The 20,169-nt window shown below is 41.8% G+C and overlaps 2 protein-coding genes across 2 annotated transcripts in view; one reads left to right on the top strand and one right to left on the bottom strand.

The window, feature by feature from the left end:
- The window catches only part of gli3 (GLI family zinc finger 3), a 124,364-nt gene extending 119,808 nt beyond the window's left edge, over nucleotides 1-4,556 (top strand). The window contains exon 15 of the mRNA XM_074693721.1: nucleotides 220-4,556. Within this exon, the coding sequence (XP_074549822.1) occupies nucleotides 220-2,555 (2,336 nt within the window). The 3' untranslated portion in view covers nucleotides 2,556-4,556. The remainder of the gene's footprint in view (nucleotides 1-219) is intronic.
- Nucleotides 4,557-8,610: 4,054 nt separating this feature from the next.
- prpf4bb (pre-mRNA processing factor 4Bb) lies at nucleotides 8,611-18,124 on the bottom strand. The gene is made up of 16 exons (XM_074693718.1): nucleotides 17,987-18,124; nucleotides 16,821-16,899; nucleotides 14,610-15,751; nucleotides 14,349-14,516; nucleotides 13,953-14,111; nucleotides 13,735-13,816; nucleotides 13,401-13,602; nucleotides 12,448-12,521; nucleotides 12,266-12,356; nucleotides 11,711-11,858; nucleotides 11,464-11,601; nucleotides 11,209-11,362; nucleotides 11,014-11,128; nucleotides 10,775-10,926; nucleotides 10,586-10,672; nucleotides 8,611-9,804 (listed from the first exon to the last, which is right to left on the bottom strand). The coding sequence occupies exons 1-16, from the start codon at nucleotides 18,115-18,117 to the stop codon at nucleotides 9,601-9,603; spliced, it is 3,126 nt and encodes a 1,041-aa protein (XP_074549819.1). The 5' UTR covers nucleotides 18,118-18,124; the 3' UTR covers nucleotides 8,611-9,600.
- Nucleotides 18,125-20,169: the final 2,045 nt, after the last annotated feature.

Here is a 20,169-nt window from a genome sequence, read left to right as displayed (position 1 = left end):
AATGGTATCAAAACCATATCAGTCTGTATATCATATCAGAGAGAATTGCATGTAACAGTGTTTCATGGTCAGGTGCTGCCAGTGAAAGAGAGCTCTCTACAAATTAACCCAACTTTTTGGCTCTTTTCACCCCATTCTTGTGTGTTCTCAGAATGTCTGGTTTTCCCTATTTTTATACGAAATTTACTTATTCCTTTTTTTGCTTGTGTCTCTCCCAAGGATCCTGTCTGGGCAGGCAGTTGGGGGTGTCTGCTCCTCAGCCACCTGCTCACGCTGAGCTGGGCAGCACCGAGCTAACAGTGCTAAATCTACTTAGAGACCGACGTGACAGCAGCGGCAGCACCACCAGTTCAGCCTACCTGAGCAGCAGTCGTCGCTCCTCTGGCATCTCCCCCTGCTTTTCTAGCCGTCGCTCCAGCCAGGCTTCTCAGAACGAGGGCATGATGACAGCTGCTCAACACCGTCGCCGCCACAACCTCAGTTCCACCGACTCGTACGACCCCATTTCCACTGATGCCTCCCGCCGGTCCAGCGAGGCAAGCCAGTATGGTGGTGGAGTAGGAGGAGGGTTTGGAGCAATACCATTAGCTGGGAGCTGTGGAGGTGTAGGAGGAGTGGGTGCTGGTGGGTCACGGGGGATGCTCAACTTAACCCCAGCTCAGCACTACCACCTAAAAGCCAAGTATGCAGCAGCAACTGGAGGCCCACCTCCCACACCTCTACCCAACATGGAACGCATGAGCTTGAAGACACGCATGGCGATGATGGATGAAGGAGGTAGCAACCAGTCTTTGCCACCACTTGTTAAGCCACATCGTTGTAGTGATAGCACAAACGGGTACACCAATGGGTACATGGGACATTCAGGTTACAGGAGGAGGGTCCTCCTTCCTGGTGAGGGGCCACTAAATGGAAACCGAAGAGCAAGTGACCCAGTGCGGACGCAGGCACCTGATTTGTGCAGCTTGCCCCCAGTGCAACGCTTCAACAGCCTTAACAACCTCCACCCTCTTCCACCTCTGTCTCATTATTCCACCCCTGAAACTCGCAACTTGAGCCTTCAGAACTACACCCGCTCAGAGGGCAACCTGCAGAGAGGTCTGCAGCACTCACCGTACACTCCCAGCATCGCAGAACATGCTGCCTTAGAAGCTCTGGCCATGGAGGATGAGGTGGAGGCTGGTCTGTTTGGGGATGAGGATATGTTACCAGATGACTTGGTGCAGTATCTCCACTCCCAGGTTCAGGTGGATGGCGGCTCCTACATGCACATTGAGGACCAAATAGCTTTGAGCCAAAGGGACAACTCCCATCCATCAATGGAGGAGACAGAACAGATCCAGTTAGCCTTACCCGGGTCCCTTTGTCTTCAGCAGCAGCAGCAGCACATGATGGAACGGATGAGCCCAAGTAAGCTCCCAATCCAGTGGAATGAAGTAAGTTCTGGGAGTGCTGATAGATCCCCTCTGAGGGAACAAAACAACCAGTCACAGTGTGGGCGGTGGTCAGGTACTGAACATGGACCGGCATCTGCACCTTTTGGAAGGTTCGGAAACATGGTTGTCCAGCAGCAAGCATCCCTTGATTTTCAGAACAGTTGTGCCCAGGCTAACCAGTCTCGAAGTTCTTGTCGACTCAACCCTGTGGCAAAGCTGGAGACATCACCTAAATCCTGCATGGAGATGAGAGCTACAAGTCACAATCCATCAAACACCTTAGGAAGGCCAAACCTTGCACTGCTCAACAACGGATTCAAACAGCAGGCCTCTTATGGACCTCAAAAACAAAACCACTTCCTGCAGAACCACAACAGTAGCACCTCTTGCCAAGTTGGGAGCAATCTAGTTCTTACAAGAGCCTCTATGGACCACCTACCAAACCTTCCCCAGGGTACTGTTTCTCATCACAACAGGCAGATCCATGTTCCTCGCCCACCAAACGGTTACAGGAACTTGGTCAAAGCCCAGCAGTATCTCAATCCTGAGAACTCTGGTGAAATCCAGGGCACCCTGAACCAGCCGCAGCAACAACTTCAGAGAAGTAGTGACCATTTCAACCTTGCACATCAGGTATCTGGGCTAAAACTGGAGGCCCCAGACAATGGATACCTAGCGGAGGAGTTTGGTGACTGCCTCTCTTACCAACCAGCAGATCAAAAGCCCTCCTCATACTCCATTCTCGAGGAGCAGTGCTTACTGGACTCAGTCGCCAAGTCAGTTGGACAAGGTAGTGGTAGTGCCCTTCTCTCCCCTGGCGCAGACCAAGTGACAAGCACAGTAGATGGCATTGCGCCGGTTGGATTAGACGAGGGAGTCAGTCTGGACTTCAGCGCCATGCTGGAGGATGGCTTTGATCAGGGTAGCCTGGTCTCGGGGGTGTTGAGTCCTTCCATCTTCCAGGGTCTATCCAGAACCTCATCCCGTCTCACTACCCCTCAAGCGTCTGCGAACTTCCACAGCGTTGCTCCCGGCCTAAACAACATGGCCATTGGGGACATGAGCTCTCTCCTCACCACACTGGCTGAGGAGAGCAAGTTCCTTGCGATCATGCAGTAGCTGCTCGCTCTCAGCTTCCTCCTCCCTTCAGAAAGAAAGAGAAAAACTCTGGTGTATGTGAAGATGAAGACCAAAGTGTCAATTATTAGAACTTTATTATTAAAGTGTTGAGGAACAACCCATCTATTTTGTAAAAATGTCATCCCGCACAGGAATGGGATGTGTCTGAATTATGTACAGATAAATAGTTCTGTTCCTTTTCTGGAATGTAGGCTATTTTTGGAAGCTCTTCTCTTTGTATTACTCGGCAGTGGTGAACAAAAGTTTACTTCTTTGAAACAGTATTCCGTGTATTGTCACTGTTTTTGCTGTACACACTGATGGTAAAAATGCATGTATTCATGGTTCAACATGGACTAGCTCTTGTGCCAAGTATCGACCTCACAGGTACAAATCCATTTTTTTTCGCAGCAGGTCAAACTTGGGTCCCTTGATGGCATCTTTATAAACTCAGCACAAAAAGAAAGGGAATTCTTTTTGTTGATCATTTCTTTGTTACAGTTCTTCTCGGTAACAAATCCTCTATCATTTGAAAGCCTGTTTACTTCCCCTCTAAAATGGTGTTTGTAGGAACATGCACTTGTGGGATGAGCAGCAAAGCAAAGTATGTTTGTTGCTCCCAGGAAAAAAAAAAAGCCAAATCTTGACCATCTTCATCTAATGTTGTCATTAACTCATTTAGATAAAAAGGTTTTCCAACTGTGTAAGATCTATGGGCAAGAAGCATTGAGAAAGCAAAAAATAATCTACCAATGAAATAATTTCCTTACTTTTTGTGCTAAGCCAGACCATACATTCTAAAAAAAAAGTGGTCTTTAATCTGTTGTCATTTCATTTGTACATTAATTTTGTGAATCTGTAAATGTTATACCAAGTGGTGTTTTAGTAACTGCAGTACGGTATCGAGTCCAAAAACTGGACACATCATCCACGTCTCAGAGGCATCTCAGTAGTTGTCTACTTGATATCTAAACGGCTTAATTTAGTTAGGTACTCTTGCGTGTATATAACTGTTTTATATTCTGTTTGTGATAATCTGATTATTGACGTTGGATTGCACGGTTTCTGATATGAAAAAGAACATTTTCTCCTTGATGATCAAAGGTCCCATTTGGTGCTTTATGTGTGCTTACATAAATAGATATGAATACTTCATGTTTTTAATCTGTCTTAACGACCCACAGTGGTCCACCGCACATGAATTTCCCACTCATGGTTATAAATGCTGTAAAGTGCTGGGGTTTTTTTCATAGGAAATCATCCGTGTTGTTTTCTCCAAAGCTCTTAAATTCAGAATGTGTACTGCCATCAAGTATTGCAGTGACGTTGTCGACAGTGTTAGTATTGCCTTGCAGTCGTATGTGACTGAACACAAAATATTGCGTAGTTTACCTTTTATTCAGCGTCAGAACAATGAGGTACAAATTGGTTGTTCTTTGGTACTTTTGTCATTTTTGTAGCCGTGCATTGATTGTGTTTTTTTTGTTGTTGTTTCAAAAAGTAGAAATCATTTCCTTTTGAAGGAAGGGAATAACATTGAGGTCTGTGCCTTATAAGTATCTGCCTGACGGTAAAGAGAAAGATCACTGCCAATCTTCCATTGTGAATTATGAAAAGATAAACATTTAACGTGTCTGTTAAGACCAGAAAAGATAAAATGATAGAACATTTATATAAGAAAAGTCTGAATATCAGAAAAGTTAAGATTTGCGAAATGAAATCTACTTTTCTTTGATTTTTTTTTTTATGTTTTCACATTTATTGTGCTTTTTTATATATAATGTGTAAATACAATACTCTTTCTGTAGGTGTAGCCGAGGAAATGGGAAGTGTCCTGGGGCCAATAGAGAATTGACTTTGAAAAGCAGGGATTCCCGGGCCCTGGGCTGAGGCCAGACAGATCTGGCTCCGAGTGGAGCTTTAAGGGCCCAGCACTGCCCTCCGCCAGAAGAGCCACTTTGCTCTTTTATAACTGACTACAAATGTTTGTATGGTTTTAATAAAAATGGAAATTATAACTCAAGTCTCTTTTCATCTTTTGGTTTAGTACCGAATAAAATATGAAAGGGGTGAAAGTAATTTATTACATGTACCCAAGTTTCTGAAAGTGAATAGCTTTATAAAGTTATTTTAAAAACATCTGTAGCTACTTTCTCTTCTACTTATACTTTTTGTGTAAGGTTTTGCACTATACTACACTTTACATTGCATCAGTTACAAAAGCAGACAGGATACAAGCTGTCAAATAACGGTGTAGCTGATATCTTATGTACAGTGATCAGGTGAACTAAGAAAGAGGAGGGGAAGAAAAACATGCTGCTCATGCTCAAACCTCTTTAAATACTCTCACAGGTTTGTCTTCGCACGGGACACACCATGGTGAACTCATTGCACAGCAGGCTTTGACTTGATGCAGAGACTGTTTAAAAAGAAAAAAAAAAGAAAAGAAAACAGAAACTAAAATACTAAGGAACTTTAACCTATAAATGTGTCAGAAAATCTACTGCCATATCTCCTGTTTGTTGTACCTCAACAATTGGCACTGGACAATATATTTGGAGATCACATCTTACATCTTTCCAAGACCCCTCACTCTGCAACTTCTGATTTAGATATATGTACTGAAGGCTTAAAGTTAATTTTTTTTTAAAAAGCATTTTCTTCTTATGTTTATTTTATTCAGACTTGTACTTTTACAAAAGGAAATTTAATCAAAGTAACTGTTCTCATACTTGAGCACAATAACACCCTTTATATCAGTCTTAATCTAATGGATTGACTCATAAAATATAATCCAAACAACTCATGTTTTATGACTTGTTAAAAATAAATTTAAATGTACTCTTCTTTGCTCAAAAAGCATAAAAAGCAAGTTCAGTCAACGTTACCAACATCAGGTGTGTATTTCTAAAGCTCCTGGCGCCCTCTTCTGGTTGTCATACGGAACTTTAATAACTAGAATAAGGCGAGTTGGTAAGTAGATATCATATGCTCACCTGACCTTTAAACAGGTACACCTCTTCAGCTGCTCATAAATGCAGCAATCCAATCAGCCAATCACGTGACAGACAAAAAAACAAAAAATAATAACGTCATCTGGACTTAATTTATCTGCGACATTTTGGCCTCTTCATACCAAATGAGCAGAGTACTCAGGGTCCACAGCCTACTTAAGTACTGGTTGCTGACCATATCCATCCTTTAATAACAGGGGCGTAGCTACAATTGGGCAAACACAGGCAGTTGCCTGGGGCCCCAAGATTCCCAGGGGCCCCCAAAGCATCTCTTAAAAACTGATTTATGAAGTTCTCTGCAATTGAAAGCATTTCTTTTTTCTAAATCTTACTTCACATGCTTCAAAATACATCAAAAGGCTTAATCTTTAATGATCTTTTCGGGTACTCCCCCTCCCTTCTTATTCAATGAGCTATTCTATGTTACAACACATCCGAAAATTAAAAAAAAAAAAACTTTTTTCCCCATTTTTTTCTTATTTTCGACCAAGTTGGAAATAAAACAATGCTGCTCTGAGATATATATATAAGACTTTTAGGATTTTAAGGACTTTAACTAGCCCAGGAAATAGGATAATTTTCTCAAAACTAAACTTTTTGAGTTGGTGATAAACATTATTGTACAAAATCTATTTTTTAGATACATAACTCACTGGACAGGGGGTCAAATTTACTTTAAAATAACAGTACCAAAAAGTATGGTAACTGTAAATATCACCTCTTTCAGTAGATTTTTTTTTCCAGTTTTATGTTGTGCTTGATATTTACATATTGTTTCTTACTAAATTATTTTTTTCAATATTTACCTTTTGTAATTTTTTTCACTTCATACTTTCTTGTTTGTTACTGTTACTCTGTAAATTCCCCACTGTGGGACAGATAAGCTGTCAATTGACCATAAAAGATTTCAAATCCAGGACAAAGTGGACTAAATTATGTATTCACTTTTTTCAAAATCAAACCAAAGTACAGAACTTGAGGAAATGCGTTTAGTTGCGTTAAGTTACCATGTACAAGATTAGCATTGTCTCATGCCTTGATTCTCGGAAAGAGACAGTGGACCCAGGGAAGGCCAGTCTAGCTCTGAGGAAGATGAGTTTCAAGGACATGGAGGGCCCCATTGACTGGGTTTGCCTTTGGCCCCCAAACGACTAAATACACCCTTCCTTAATGACCACAGTGTATCCATCTTTTGGTGGCAACTTCCAAGTCAAATAACCTCAACCTGGTTTCTTGAACACGAAAATTAGTACACTGTACTCCATTAGCCCCCACAGCAGCAGATATATGATGCTATCATGTCAATATGGAGCAGAACCTCCGACGACGAACGTTGAATCTACGCCACGAACAATTACGACATTTCTTGAGGCAAAAGTGGGCCCAAAATACTAGCAAGGTGGCCCTAATGAAGTGGCCGGTGACTTTAAACCCATTTGACCATAAAAGTTTTGCAATAAATCACGTTAGTGTTCAAACACTTACATTGAGTTAAGCTAGTCCACCCGTAATGTGTCTGTTAAGAGGCGGAAGCCAGCAGGTGTTAGCGTCCTTGCTAATAACGGTTGCTTTCTTCCACAACGACTCAAACGTACGACGATTCTTTAACCCTTTATGGGACAAGGGTCAATTAAATTATAATTTTGTAATTGATTTAGAAGCTCTATTGCATTTGTCGATTTCATAGGTTTTATGGATTTATAATGCATTTTAAACTCATTAATAAAACCTTTAAATGCAGGTGGGGACTTGAAAAATTTAGAGTTATGTATGTAATGTTTAGCCAATATAAGGATTCCATTAGCATTGATTTAATAATTAATTTAATTGACCCTTGACCCTGAAATAAATAAATGTATTTTAAATTTTTTCCCTTTAATTTATTTATTTCTTTATTGACTATACACTGTTCTGTGTAATGTTTGTTTGATGTTACTTTTCCTACTGCACCAAATGTACACAATGTGATTGGATATGAACTGTTATGTGCCTTACAGTTTGTATCTAAAAATATAGCAATGGTCACATCCGGAGTCAACAAAATTTCCAAAGTGTTTCACATAAGTTTTTTTTGTTTTTTTTAAGTCTTATGTACCATGGTTCTTATAATTTTGCGTTTTTTCATTTTGGTTTTATTTTAATTTGTTCTGCCTTTTTGTATTCAAATACAGTTTGGTTTTAGTTTTTAAAGTAGGTTTTCAAGTTTTTTTTTTAATGCTTGGTTTTTGTTTAGTTTTTATTAGTTTTATTTTTTGTAATATGGGGCAAGATTCAAAATTGTCAGAAAAACATTATGTAATAAAAACGCAAAACGTACTATTTTTTTATGTATCAACTGAGGGCAGATGAACAACCATCCCCTAAAACAAAATCAGTATTTTTCTGTTTGGTCAGTGGGTGGATGGTAGAAAAACAAAATAGTACATTTTTATGACACATATCAACAAAGATGTTAGTTTTGAAAACCCACCGTATAGTTAAAGCTAGTTAAGTATCTGTTTTTATTTTTATTTCAGTCGACAAAAATGTTTTCTCAACTACTGATTTTGTCATTTCATTAGTGTTTAACTATAACAACCTTGTTATGGACACTAATAATACTCTAGGGTCAAATTTTTTAAATTTCATGGTAGCTCAAAGAGTGCCATATAAAGGGTTAAAAGCTCAGAGCCCATCTCTTAAGCCCTCTTGGTGCACTTTTTGCAAGTTCAGAGAACTCTTGCATCACTGCTTAACTTTCCAAATGGAGAAAAATGCGAGTCTCTTCTAAGTGAGGGTGCTGCTTTTAAGAAGCTGAGCACAAGTGACCGTAATGAAGGGTTCAGTTGAGGCTTGATGGACTGATTTTACTCACAGCAGTAACAGTCATTTTCACTCAGAGTGCACTTTGACGGCCACTTTCGGGCTGCTAACATCAAACTCTAAATCTGCACTCATGTCGTGACTTTGCTTCCTTTCCAACAACTTTCTTTGAAGTTACTCACATGAACAGGATGTGAAGGACGTGAGAATGAAGAAAGGGGATTTTGTAAATAGGAAACAGTTTTATTACTAAAAAGTCGTCTTATACTGAAGGTGCTCTTTCAGCAGCGTTTCCACAACTATTCTTTATTGAAATCACAAGATCGTTTTTTTAACCACTTATGGAAAAAAAATAATCACACATGAAATGACACTAACTGTGGACTATATACAACACTGGAGGAAAGGAGGGTCAAGGTGTGGCTTCATGAGGCCAGCATTTGTTAGGTGTTTTCACACACGAGGCTCAAACAGGAGGCACTTAAATGTGAGAGCCTTAAAGAGCCAGGCCTGAGCCAGAGTGCTGGAGGAGAGAGGTACAAAAACAAAAAACGTGATCAACATGAACATTTCCAGCAACAGAACATGGTGACTACCTGCTTTAAAGAAAAAGAATCTTGTTCCAGAAGTATTTTCTATGCATCTTTACCTTCAGTTCAAACCTGCAGAATTTGTAAGGGAGTTCGGAGTTGCAGCAACGTGGGACACCGATGCACATACAGAGCATTTTACAGGCCTGCACCACAGAAATCGAGCGCACAGAGTGCACATTCAAAAGCATGCATCGCCCCACAATCTGAGTTGTGGTTTTAAAAAAGGTGTTTTCAGACGTCTGCATCTACACAAAACTTCACTGTCTGCTGCTTGAGATTGTTAATGCAATAGACATACAGTATTTACAGGAATTATAGTTTTTCTTTAAAACATCTGTCACTTCAATGCCAGTTAAATAAAAAAAAAGTTCATAACTGCATCGCTGGGTATGAGGGGAAAGTTTACAATGATATATCGCAATATCAGTGTCTTCAAGAATGGCTACCATCTCAGTGATCTATTTACAATAAAACACATTTATGTCTTCATAAAGAAAATAAAGTTGAGGAAGAACAAAAATCCATGACATTCTGAGAGGAAGTCTGTGGGTTTGCTGCGTCTCTGCAAAGTCCCGCTCAGAGCTGGTTTAGTGGTTGGTTCTCGGTCTGCTCTGGGAGTGTGTGGCGTTCAGGGTCTCAGATTTTCTCCTGGATAAAAGGGTGTTGCAGGGCCTGGTTGATGGTGATGCGTTTGGCTGGGTCCAGCATCAGGGTACCATCGATCAGGTCCTTCAGCGTCATCACCTTCTTCCTCTGGTCCTCGGGCAGGCGCTGGCCTCCGATCATGTCTGCCAGCAGGTCTTTGGTGGGGTTGATGGTGCTCATCACTGTCACTTTCTCCTAATGGGTAGGAAAAAAATTACACAGACGGATTAGCTACAGCTACTGCACAGTATATGTTTGAAACGAACTCTGACTCAAAAATAAGGCCCATTTCCACCTAGCGGTTCAGTTCGGTTCGTCTCGGCACGGCACGCATTTAACAGTGTTTGTACTGACTAGTCCCAGGAGAGACCCCCAAATAACAGAGATGAGCCGTCCCACTTTTTGCCACCCTTCCGCAGGGATGCCAGACTAAACCAATGCGAATTCGGAAGGTGGAGCTACAACACTGCAGACCGTTGATTGTTTGAAAGAGTCACCACTTAACATGCGACAGCATTTCTCCTGGCGGCACACAGTCTTCTTTGAAACAAAGCTTGATTGCACTTTGTATCAAAGAGCCACATGCCACTTTAGCCAAAGAGGAAGAAATGCCGGATGTCTCCCATCGTTGCTCTTAGTTTACTGTCGCGTTTATCTTCTTTGTTGGATTTTTAAGCAGGGTACACTGTGTCGTGCTGCTATGGCATCACACTATTATATTATTGATGCGGATGTTGGCATCCAGCTTACACACCCCCTACAACAAGGGGGCGCGGTTGGCTGTGGAAACACCAAACTGTACTGATCTAAACCAAACTGCTCAGTGGAAACAGGACTATAGTTGAAATGCTGCCCAAATAAATTTCACTTTCTGAGTTATCTCAATGTAAGTTCTAAGATCTATGCATTTCAAAGTCTCCCGTCAGCATGTTTTTATCAGTGAAAGCTGCTCTATAAATAAAAAAAAGCACCTTACCCTTTCTGTTACTTTGTCCACCTCTATGTACAGGAAGTTCAAGTTCTGATCAAAGTGCTGGTCTTTGAACAAGCCTTTGCGAATCATCTAAGAAGGAAAAAGACAGACACATTACATCAGCTTTGACTTCCTTAACACTGCATGCCTCCACGTCTCTGACAGAACTCAGGTTGTGTGATGCAATCTCACCTTGTTGGGCATCTTGCCCTTGAGGTCCATCGCGAGTTTGATCATGTGGTTGTTGGAAGATCCAGGAAACAGGATTTTCCCAGTGTAAAGCTCGTATAAAGTGCAGCCCACAGACCACATGTCGATGCCGTAGTCGTATGGCTTTCCTATGACTGAAGGAGAAGGAGATGGTAATCAGAAACGACTTTTGATTTGACTGCTTAATAGGAAAAGTTACCTTCAGAGATAAAACAACATACTGATTTCCGGAGCTCTGTAGAATCTGCTAACGAGGTACGGTGTGATGTCGTTATCAGCAACGTGAGACGCAGATCCAAAGTCGCACAGCTTCAAAATGGTCTTTGACTCGTTCACCTTTGAAGAAAAACAAGTTCACATGACATTGAGCTATTGTTATCATTCTTTCAATAAAGACTTGAGAGTTTAAACTGTACCAGGATATTATCAGGTTTGATGTCAGCATGGAGGATGTTGCAGCGTTTGAGCAGCTTGAGGGCCAGAAAGAGCTGCTGGCTGTAGGAACGCACAGCCTTTATGTGGAGACCGACATCTTTACCGTACTTCTTCAACACCTCTCGTAAGTTCATGCTGTAGACAAGAGAACAGGTGATTAGGGAGTGAGGAACAAGGGGGAATGAGCAGCTGGGATGATGAATAATTAAGGAGAGGAGTGTTTTCTCTCTTAGCACCTGAGAGGCTCAAACACCAGACAAAGATGCTGCTTGTGGTAGAAGTGTCGGAAGAGACGGAGGCAGTGGAACTTATCGTCGGGATCGGCGTCATTCAGCTTCTTGAGGAATTCTAACTCTTTTAATCCGGTCTTCTGCCTGTAAAATAAAAATCATACAAACTATTTAATTCCATCATTCAGGTTTATGTTGCTTTGACTCCAATATGAAAGTTTGATGAATGGTGCAATAAGCAGCGTCGACTCACATGAGCTCGTTGTTTCGGATGATTTTGACCGCCACCTCCTGGCCGGCCCTGGCAGTGTCTCTGGCTCGTATCACGTTGCTGAACACACCCTGGCCAGTGTAACCGTAAACATCATAACGCTTGTCCAGTGTCTCCCCGATGTTCACCCCTAAATCACCACAAAATCCACAAACACATCACATTTTAACAGGCTCAGATACATGCTAGGCGTCCCCCAGGGTTCCAAGCTCGGTCCTCTACTTATTCTGTTTGCTCTGCCTAGGTGACATTATACAAAAACAAGGTTTTCATTTTTTATTTCAATGATGTCCAAATCTACAACTCAAACAAATCCATCTCTTATTCAAACCTCAGCACACTGAAAGACTGCCTCGCTGAAATATAAACTTGAATACTAACCAACTTCCTTGAGCTAAACTATGACAAATTGGACATTATAAACGTCACCCTAATATTGTTGCGTTTCGTTTTTGATACATATTTTTCCACATGTTTTTATGATATGAAAAGTGTCTTAAGTATTTTGACCAGCTCTTTACTGATGCTACTACTTACGGTAGTAACCCTCAGCATCAGTCCAGTTGTCCCTGAGGTTGGGGTTCTCCTTAAAGTCTTTTCCTACACCGGCTGCTCTCATCCTGGCGCTCTGCAGAAACAATCAGCACATGAGATCAGCACAGGTACCAAAGAGAGGATCAGTTATGCAATAACAAAACCAGGCAGTGAGATTTTCTTACATCAAAGTCAGCAGCAAACATGTCATCAGACTCTGTAAACATGTCGGGGGCTGAAGGCTTCTTTGGGTTTGCTCCTGGAACAAACAAACAAAAGAAAGACAGGAACACAGCGTGAGTTTCTATTCATCAACCAGGTTGTAAAGCAGAATATCTGGTACTTGTGTTTGATTCACATACTCTGCAGAGATCAAAATATGCTGCAGGTGGCAGAGACACCCAGGCTTTGGATTACAAGCCAGCAACTGAATGAACACATGACAGAAAGAAAGAAAATTAAAACGGCCGCATCACACAACTCAGCATTTCTCACACAAAGTAAGCCCGCAAATGCATCAGAGTTTTATGACCAATTAAAAAGTTCTGCTGGAGTGACCTTGACTAGCTCCATAAATTGGAGGGCAGGACAGAAATGCGAAAATGGGACAAAATTGCAGAGCGTGAAAAAAATTGTACGTTTTACCTTCCTGCTGTAATCAGAGATGTAAAAAATGTTTCTCCTGTTTGGACATTTTTCCTTTCAAGCCCTGGTTTCCTTCATGTTCCCAGAAATCTGCTCTTTTGAGTGAGGAATCTTTTCTTCCTTTGCCTTTTAAAGGGTGAGGCTGAAGGGATGATAGATCGCAATATCCTGTTGTAAGCGGGGTCAAAGTGACCTTGTTCAGCGGCAGAAAGGAGAACATTCTTGGACCTATTCTTTGTCTCTTTTTGAACTACAATTAGGATCAAGTCATAATGGATCTCCTCTCCATCGATTAAATGATTATGTACTGATACTCTAACATCAAGGAAAATGCTCTGAATGATATTCTCTACACATATTAGAGACAAAGCTTTAAATTTTGTACAGTGTGACAAGTCTACACAATTTTCGTGACATTGCACACACCTGACTGTGGTTCATTCAGTTGGCCTTGTATGCCAACATGCGAGAGCTTTTGTTGAGGAACATTTACCGTCTTTCTCCTGTGCGATGAGGTTGTGCTTGGCTTTGATGCTGGCCTCGAAGGTGTTGAGGTTCTCGCGTTCGTACTCTTTTACATCAGCGGCGACTCGCTCCAGGATGTCGTCGGGAGAGGGGGAGCGGCTGCGTGTGCTGCTCTGAGGGCTGCTAGGCTCCGATATCATGTTGGATTCTTCATTTACGATCTTGTATTTCTAAGCATGAATGGGAAATTGTTATACTGGAAAAATACAGCAAAAACCTTGTAAGTCATTAACATTTAAGAGTTTGTTTCCTGGTTGACCGAACAATGTATTCAAATCAATAAGATCCACAGAAAAGAGTACCTGGACGATGGCAAGGCGCTGCTGGCGGCGCTGTTCAATGAGAGCCTCCTCATCTACTTCCTCACCATCAAAGTCCTCCAACCTGCAAATACAAAAAAAGGAAATATAGAAAGTGCAACTTTGTTTTTTATGGGCGCTAACACAGAAGAGTTCCCTTGCTAACGCTTGTCTTTCACGCAAAGTGACTACAACCTTTTTAATACCATTCAGCTACTCACACTTCCTCCTCTGATGACTCCTGGTCCACTTTCATCCCCTCTGACAAACTGCCCTTGAACTTGTCCTCGTCTCTGCTGCGTCGTCTCCTCCTCTCGCGATCCCTAGACGTTGAGCGCCTGTACTGTCTGAGCCTCCCGTACCTGTCCCTTTCCCCTGACCTGCAAAGAAGAGTAACGTTTACCTCCTCTTTAAGTGAGAGTAAGCATCAAATAAGAGAAAAGTTCCAGATGCAAACTTTGAAAGTCAACCTGAAATAAAAAAGAAAGTCATGACAAATGCTCGACTAAAATTAGACAGCCCCAGCGTGTCTTTAATTACATAAGAGACAATGGTGTGGAGAGAAATTCTGTGCCATGAGCGGAGACAAATGGGATATGAGTAATAAACGCAATTACCTGCGCCCCAGCGGAGAGCGTCTGCGGGGGGAGGAGCGGGACCGTCGTCTTGGTGATGGGGACCTTCTTCTTAGAGGTGAGCGACTCATCCTGCGGCGAGAGGATGATCTGGGACTCGTCTCTCGTGATCTGTCTCTGCCAGGCCCTGCATCTGCCCGGGGACGTTTCCTGTTAAAACACCAGGGATGGACAAGGTGAAAAAGACGTTACACATCGAGCAGTGAAGGATGTCAAATAATGTGCATGCCATTAAGTGCCTACCTAAGTGGTGAGTCCTGTCTGTCAAAATCCCTCCTTCTGACTTCTGGTGAACGGCTGCGTCCTCTCCTCTGAGGGGATCGTGTTCGGGATGGCGAGTGGCTCTGTTTTGACGTCCTATCAGAGGCAGTAGCTGAGGGCTGGTGAGCGTCTCTGTGGCGAGGGGAAGTGCTGCGTCTCCTTGCGGGGCTGTGAGGCCCTCGTCTGTGAGGCGAGCGGTTCTCTTTCCCAGACGAAGCGTCCTTTGATGGGGATTTAGCCGGCCGCTTGTCTCGGTCAGCATCTGAGCGACCCGGTCGTTCCCGTGCAGGCGATCTGGACCTGCGGCCTGCTCTGTCCTGATTTGGTCGCTCGTCCCGCTGAGGAGAAGGACGCTTGTCCCGGCTGCCTTTCTGCTCTCCTCTCCAGCTGGAGGGGGAGTTGGACTTCCTGCTTCTCTCCTTGGACCTATCAGTGCTGAGTGAACGTTTTCTGTCCTTCGACCTGCTCCTGCCACGGCCTCTGTCTCTTACACTTGAGTCCTTGGTGGTTTTGGTCACCTTTTCCTGCTTAGACTCCTTGGTCTGTCCCGATTTTTCTGCAGATTTACTCCGACTGCGACGCTTGGAGCTGGACTTGCTGCCTTCTGTTGAGTCCCGTCTAGATTTCCCACTTTTTCCCCCCCGGGGAGAGATCGGTTTACCTGAGCTGCCCCTCTGACGCTGTTCTCCGTTTCGGACTCGAGCGTCCCCGTCTTCCTCTGATCCAGAGTTATAACCCTGAAGGATCAAACCCATTCCTGACTGCACCTTTCCCTCCATCAACTGGCTGTCCAGCTCAGCTTTGATCATGGCCCTCTGTTTCTCTAAGTCCTCCAGAAGGGCCCGGTCATCCAGACTTGGATTTCCAGAGGAGGGAGAGGATTCCACTTTCCTGTGGCTGGAGGAGGCAAAGAGGACAGCAGCCGAGGGTGACGAGCCCTCTTTGCGTTTGTGTTTCCGGTGTTTGTGACGGTGCTTACGTTTACGTTCCTTGTCTTCGTCAGAGGCATGCTTGTGTTTTTTGTGCTTACTACGATGTTTGTGTTTTTTCCTCTTGTGTTTCCCACTGCTGCTGTGGTGTTTTGGCCCCTCTTCTGTCTTCTCACCGTTAGTCACTGCCTCCTCCTGGGACAAGACAACAGATCAGCTTTACTCTATGTGTAATTACATTTCAGTACTGTTTTCTGCAGAATGTAAGAAGCTTGCAGAATTTGTGTTGCATGTTACATACGATTACTTAAGGGCCTGTCTCCACCAACAGCTTCTTTTGCAGTGGCAGTTTTGTACTCTTTACAGAAACCAAGGAAGCTCTGCGTTTTCAGTGCTTAACATCTTTAAAGTTCTCACTGTTAGTTGTTTTAATTGTTGCACTCATGGCGCTCTCAGCTGAAATTCTTTCATACTTTGGAATACTATCAACTTTATAAACAACTTTCTCATGCACCCACACTTTTTTTTAAGAAAAAATTGCAGAAAGAATTCAAAATTGAGGTTGCAGGTGCTGTCAGTGCAAAACATGCTGTTAGTAGAGACAGGCCCTTACTGGGTTGGAACTCTGCTGAGGTTAAAGCATTATCACAAAAGCAAAAAGGCTGTAACTTTATGCAAACTTAAAGTTTTAATGTTTTTTTTTTAGGTTTCGCTATATTAGGCAAAAGCATACAACAACAGATTTTCAGCATTTATTACACCAAAAAGCAGTACTAGTATGGTTTTTACTCAACTTGTGTTTTTTTTTTTTTTTTTTTTTTTGCTGATCCTTTTTGGGGACTTTTAGTGCTTGTTTGGGGTAGTAACATGATAACTGTCCTGTGACCAGACAGTGATCCTGCAACCCGTAAGCACCATGAATTTAAGCTTCGGCACGGGGGAACCTGCATTATAAACTAAGCTAACCTGGAGCTCAAAAAGATGGCCTTAAATGTATACTTGTCTAAGTGTAGCAATTTAGACTAAAAACAATAGTGCCGATTTTCTGTTTAACATTCTCCACATCCTTTTAAAAAATGTAACCTAAAGCAGGATTAAGGTATTTCCCACTGTAGCCATTTTCAAGACACCTGACTTTGTTATAAAGAACTGGTTTGAATCAACCTAACATTCATTAGTCACATATAAAAAAAGTTTTTTTTTTTTTTTATCTAAACCTTGACATTAGAAACATTTAATGTACAAAGCTGCGATCAAGCCTTACCTCTTCCTCCTCTTCTTCCTCGGATACGTCTCCACTGTCTTCATTTCCACTTCTTTCCTGGCTTTCCAGATCTTGTTTCCTGGTCAAATGAAGACAATGTGAAAAAAATTAAAACAAACTGTACATTATTGCAAAAATAAAGAAGGTAATCTGGATTTCTTTAACATTTAATTTGGGAAAAACAGTACACATGCCAATGTGTTTAAGGGGATTAATTAGTAGCAAACAAATTACAAAATATGCTTCCACGATTACCACTCACAGTTATTAATATAACACAACAGATAAACACAATAAACCATCTTTGTTGACGTGCTGAACACAGGGGAGACAGAGACGGTACAGAGGCCCTCCATTGTTGTCTCTCCCACGGCTCTGTTACCAATGGCAACAGCCGCACAGGTTACTTCTAACATCGGAAATAAGATGAGAACTTTCTGTGCTCTGGTGAAATCTAATTTTATCTCAGTCACTTTAAATGACGATATTGTCAGAGTACATATTAAGTACTAAATCTTGAACTATTTCCGTAAGGGATATTGTGAAACCACTAAGAAAAACAGCCGTTACATGACTGAAAACACTGATTGGCTCTGTAGTTATCGTTAGGTAAATTGCGGTTACGTAACGTGCTGGATTTAGCGAGGAATTGATTAATATTTCCCAACGGGGCTGAAAACTAAAACCACCAGACCTTGCTTTAGCCTAACTGTATAACTTCTTAAACTTCACCGATACCCTCTTAGCGCGACCGCCAAGACGGTTTTCACCCAATAGCTCGGATAAGCTCACGGCATAGCAACCTCAGGGTTAGCATGCTACGTAATTTAGCACATCAGCTTAGCTATACGAACTAACGTTAACTGTCCGTACGCATGCTACCAAAAACGGATATTCGTCACAATTATACATGCTATAGAAGGAAAAACACAACTACACAGCAAGGAAAAAAATCGTGACACATGTAAGTAGCGAAACTTTATGCTAGGTGGGCTAACGACAGGAGCTAGCAGGCTAAAACGTCAGCCAGCCGTTGACATGTATTTTAGTTAGCCTGGCTACAACGTGACGCTGCCACTCCTTGAACTACAAGATTCGAGTTCCAAGTAAGAAATGCGATTTAGCTCATATAAAAGGAACATCTTGTCTCCAGTGAAATGACTTACACGTGTTCGTTGCCATTATTCATTCTTGTGGACGCGATGTCCATCTCAACGTCGGCCATTTTCCTCAGCTGAGGGGGGGCCTTTTCTTCTTCCTTTGTTTTGAACGCAGAACTGCAGGGATACCAGATCATATCATCTGCCCTCTGTTGTGTTGGAGATGTATGGCATCAAAATTTGTGCACTATTATTTCTGTGTTGACCACCAGAGTATGCGCTTGTGCAACTAAACATACTGTAGTCAGATGCGCCTACATGTAGTAGATACTTCATGTGTGGAGTGATGCAGCGAGACAATTGTTTTTAGTTTCACATGAGTGTTTTTGTGCAAATTTTTAAATTTCTATTTCTATGTTCCTATGTTTAGTTATTCTTAATGCTGGTGTCTTGGTATAGATTCGATATTATTTTCTGAAAATGCCTATACACACTGTGCTCAGCGATAGTTCCTTCATTTAGAAAGCATTTCTCATCAAAACTACTCCCAATGTACTTGAAATGACCATCAAAACAGAAAAATAGATAAGCAGAATAAAAACTTAATGAAAAACAAAAACAGAAGGCAGTTTTTTTTTTCCAGAGAGATGTACTACTAAGTGCTTTATGGGCTGATAATACCATTTGAAATGACTTAAAACCCTTAAAATATATGGGATATAAATGTTTGCATTTTAGCAATATTGTATCTACTTAAGCTTCTTCACAAGTATGCATTGCTTTGCAGTTTGTTCCCAAAACTTTAAACTGAGGAACTGTGGTTCAATCTTAAAGAGACACATAGGAAAAATAAGAGAGGGAGACAGAAAAGTGTGGTTTCTGGCTGGTTTTTACTTTGATTTTACCACATGATGGCCCCTGGAAGTCAAGCACTTCATCCTGTGGTTTTAAGGCCCCTTCATGTACCTCATACTCCTTGCTGGGGCCTGTGGTATGCTTTGCAAAAGTGCTACTTGTGTTTTCTGGATTAACCAGTAAGGGATACTGATATTAGCTTCTTTTTGTTGCTGTCATTAAAGGCAACTATTATGGTGTACATGATTTGCTTGTACTGCAATTTTAATTTTCACCAGACTGCAGTTTCGGTCGTGATACTTATCAGATTTGCTCAGCCCAAACATGCAAATCTATCATCAGACATGATAACTCTATCAGAAGTGAAATCACAAAATGTGGTCAATAACTGGAAATGCTGTAGGCAGAAAAACAAAAAAAAAATCTGATACTGCTTGTCAGACCTATCTAAGACATTTCCTGCAGAGCAAAAGTTGCAGAAAGTGTATTAACTAACACATCTTGGTGACATCACGTGACATTCACAGACACAAGAGCATTCAGAGGTGGTCATTATCCTTCCCTGACAGCTTTATATGAAGCAGTAAATCCTGTTATTGTGCAGCACCTGTGGGTGCTCATTCACAGCAGTGTGAAAGTAATAGAGGCATGCAGATAAAAGAGCATTAATGTTGACATGCTGGCAGATGGGACGAGTGCTGCTGGCAGATGATGGTCCTGCAGGTGTTTCATTATCAATGTCTGTTTCAGTGACACCTTGAGTCAGCTAGACCAAAAACTTGTTAATGTTCCAGATAATGCAGCACTTTTTAGTTTGACCTCACCTTAGCTACAGTTAATAGATGTGTACACAGAGGCTGTAACTCTACTCTGTTCCTCAGATTTACCGTATAGCTCAGATTTATACGCTGTGGTCAGAGGCTGGAGGTCTCACCACAGATTAAAGTGTCCGTCATACAGACATTAGATATTCCATTAGCTGAGAGGTGTGTCCCAGTGTTCCCAGTAAATCATGAACCTGTGCTGGATGTAGATGATATTGTTAGCTCTTAGGAAGTCTGGAGGAAACACTGCAGTGTTTACAGTTTATGATTTGTCATGATGAGGGTCCACACTGTAAAGGTGAAACTGTTGTTTGTACATTTTGTGCTGGGCTCTTTTTGCCCTTCTAGCTTTATGTTTGTAGAGTGCTGACAGAGCCGAGAAACAAAGAGCAGACTTACAAAACAATACATAAAGCTTAACCAATGGCAGCATACAGTTGGATTTAATTTTCAAATTTTCCCAAAATGTAGAAATCTATTGCTTTCTTATATGAAAAACACATAACAGATGTTCATGGAACAATGTTAATCCAATATGGTTAACATGCTTTAGTATGTGGGGTTCTTTTA

This window comes from Halichoeres trimaculatus, unplaced genomic scaffold, assembly GCF_033239565.1.
Source record: "Halichoeres trimaculatus isolate MK-OKI-2021-1 unplaced genomic scaffold, fHalTri1.1 fHalTri1_scaffold_18, whole genome shotgun sequence".
Lineage (NCBI taxonomy): Eukaryota > Metazoa > Chordata > Actinopteri > Labriformes > Labridae > Halichoeres > Halichoeres trimaculatus.
The sequence above is the reverse complement of the archived record's forward strand: the minus strand, read 5'-3'. Positions and strand labels throughout refer to the sequence as shown.

Bases quoted from the DNA above. Each gene is read 5' to 3' on its own strand.
- prpf4bb (XM_074693718.1), bottom strand. From the start codon at position 18,117: ATGATCTGGTATCCCTGCAGTTCTGCGTTCAAAACAAAGGAAGAAGAA. The intron at 16,900-17,986 runs GTAAGTCATTTC...TCATTTGACCAG, and splicing joins AATAATGGCAACGAACACGT to GAAACAAGATCTGGAAAGCC. The intron at 12,357-12,447 runs GTAAGAAAATCT...TTGTTTCTGCAG, and splicing joins TGTTTGCTGCTGACTTTGAT to AGCGCCAGGATGAGAGCAGC.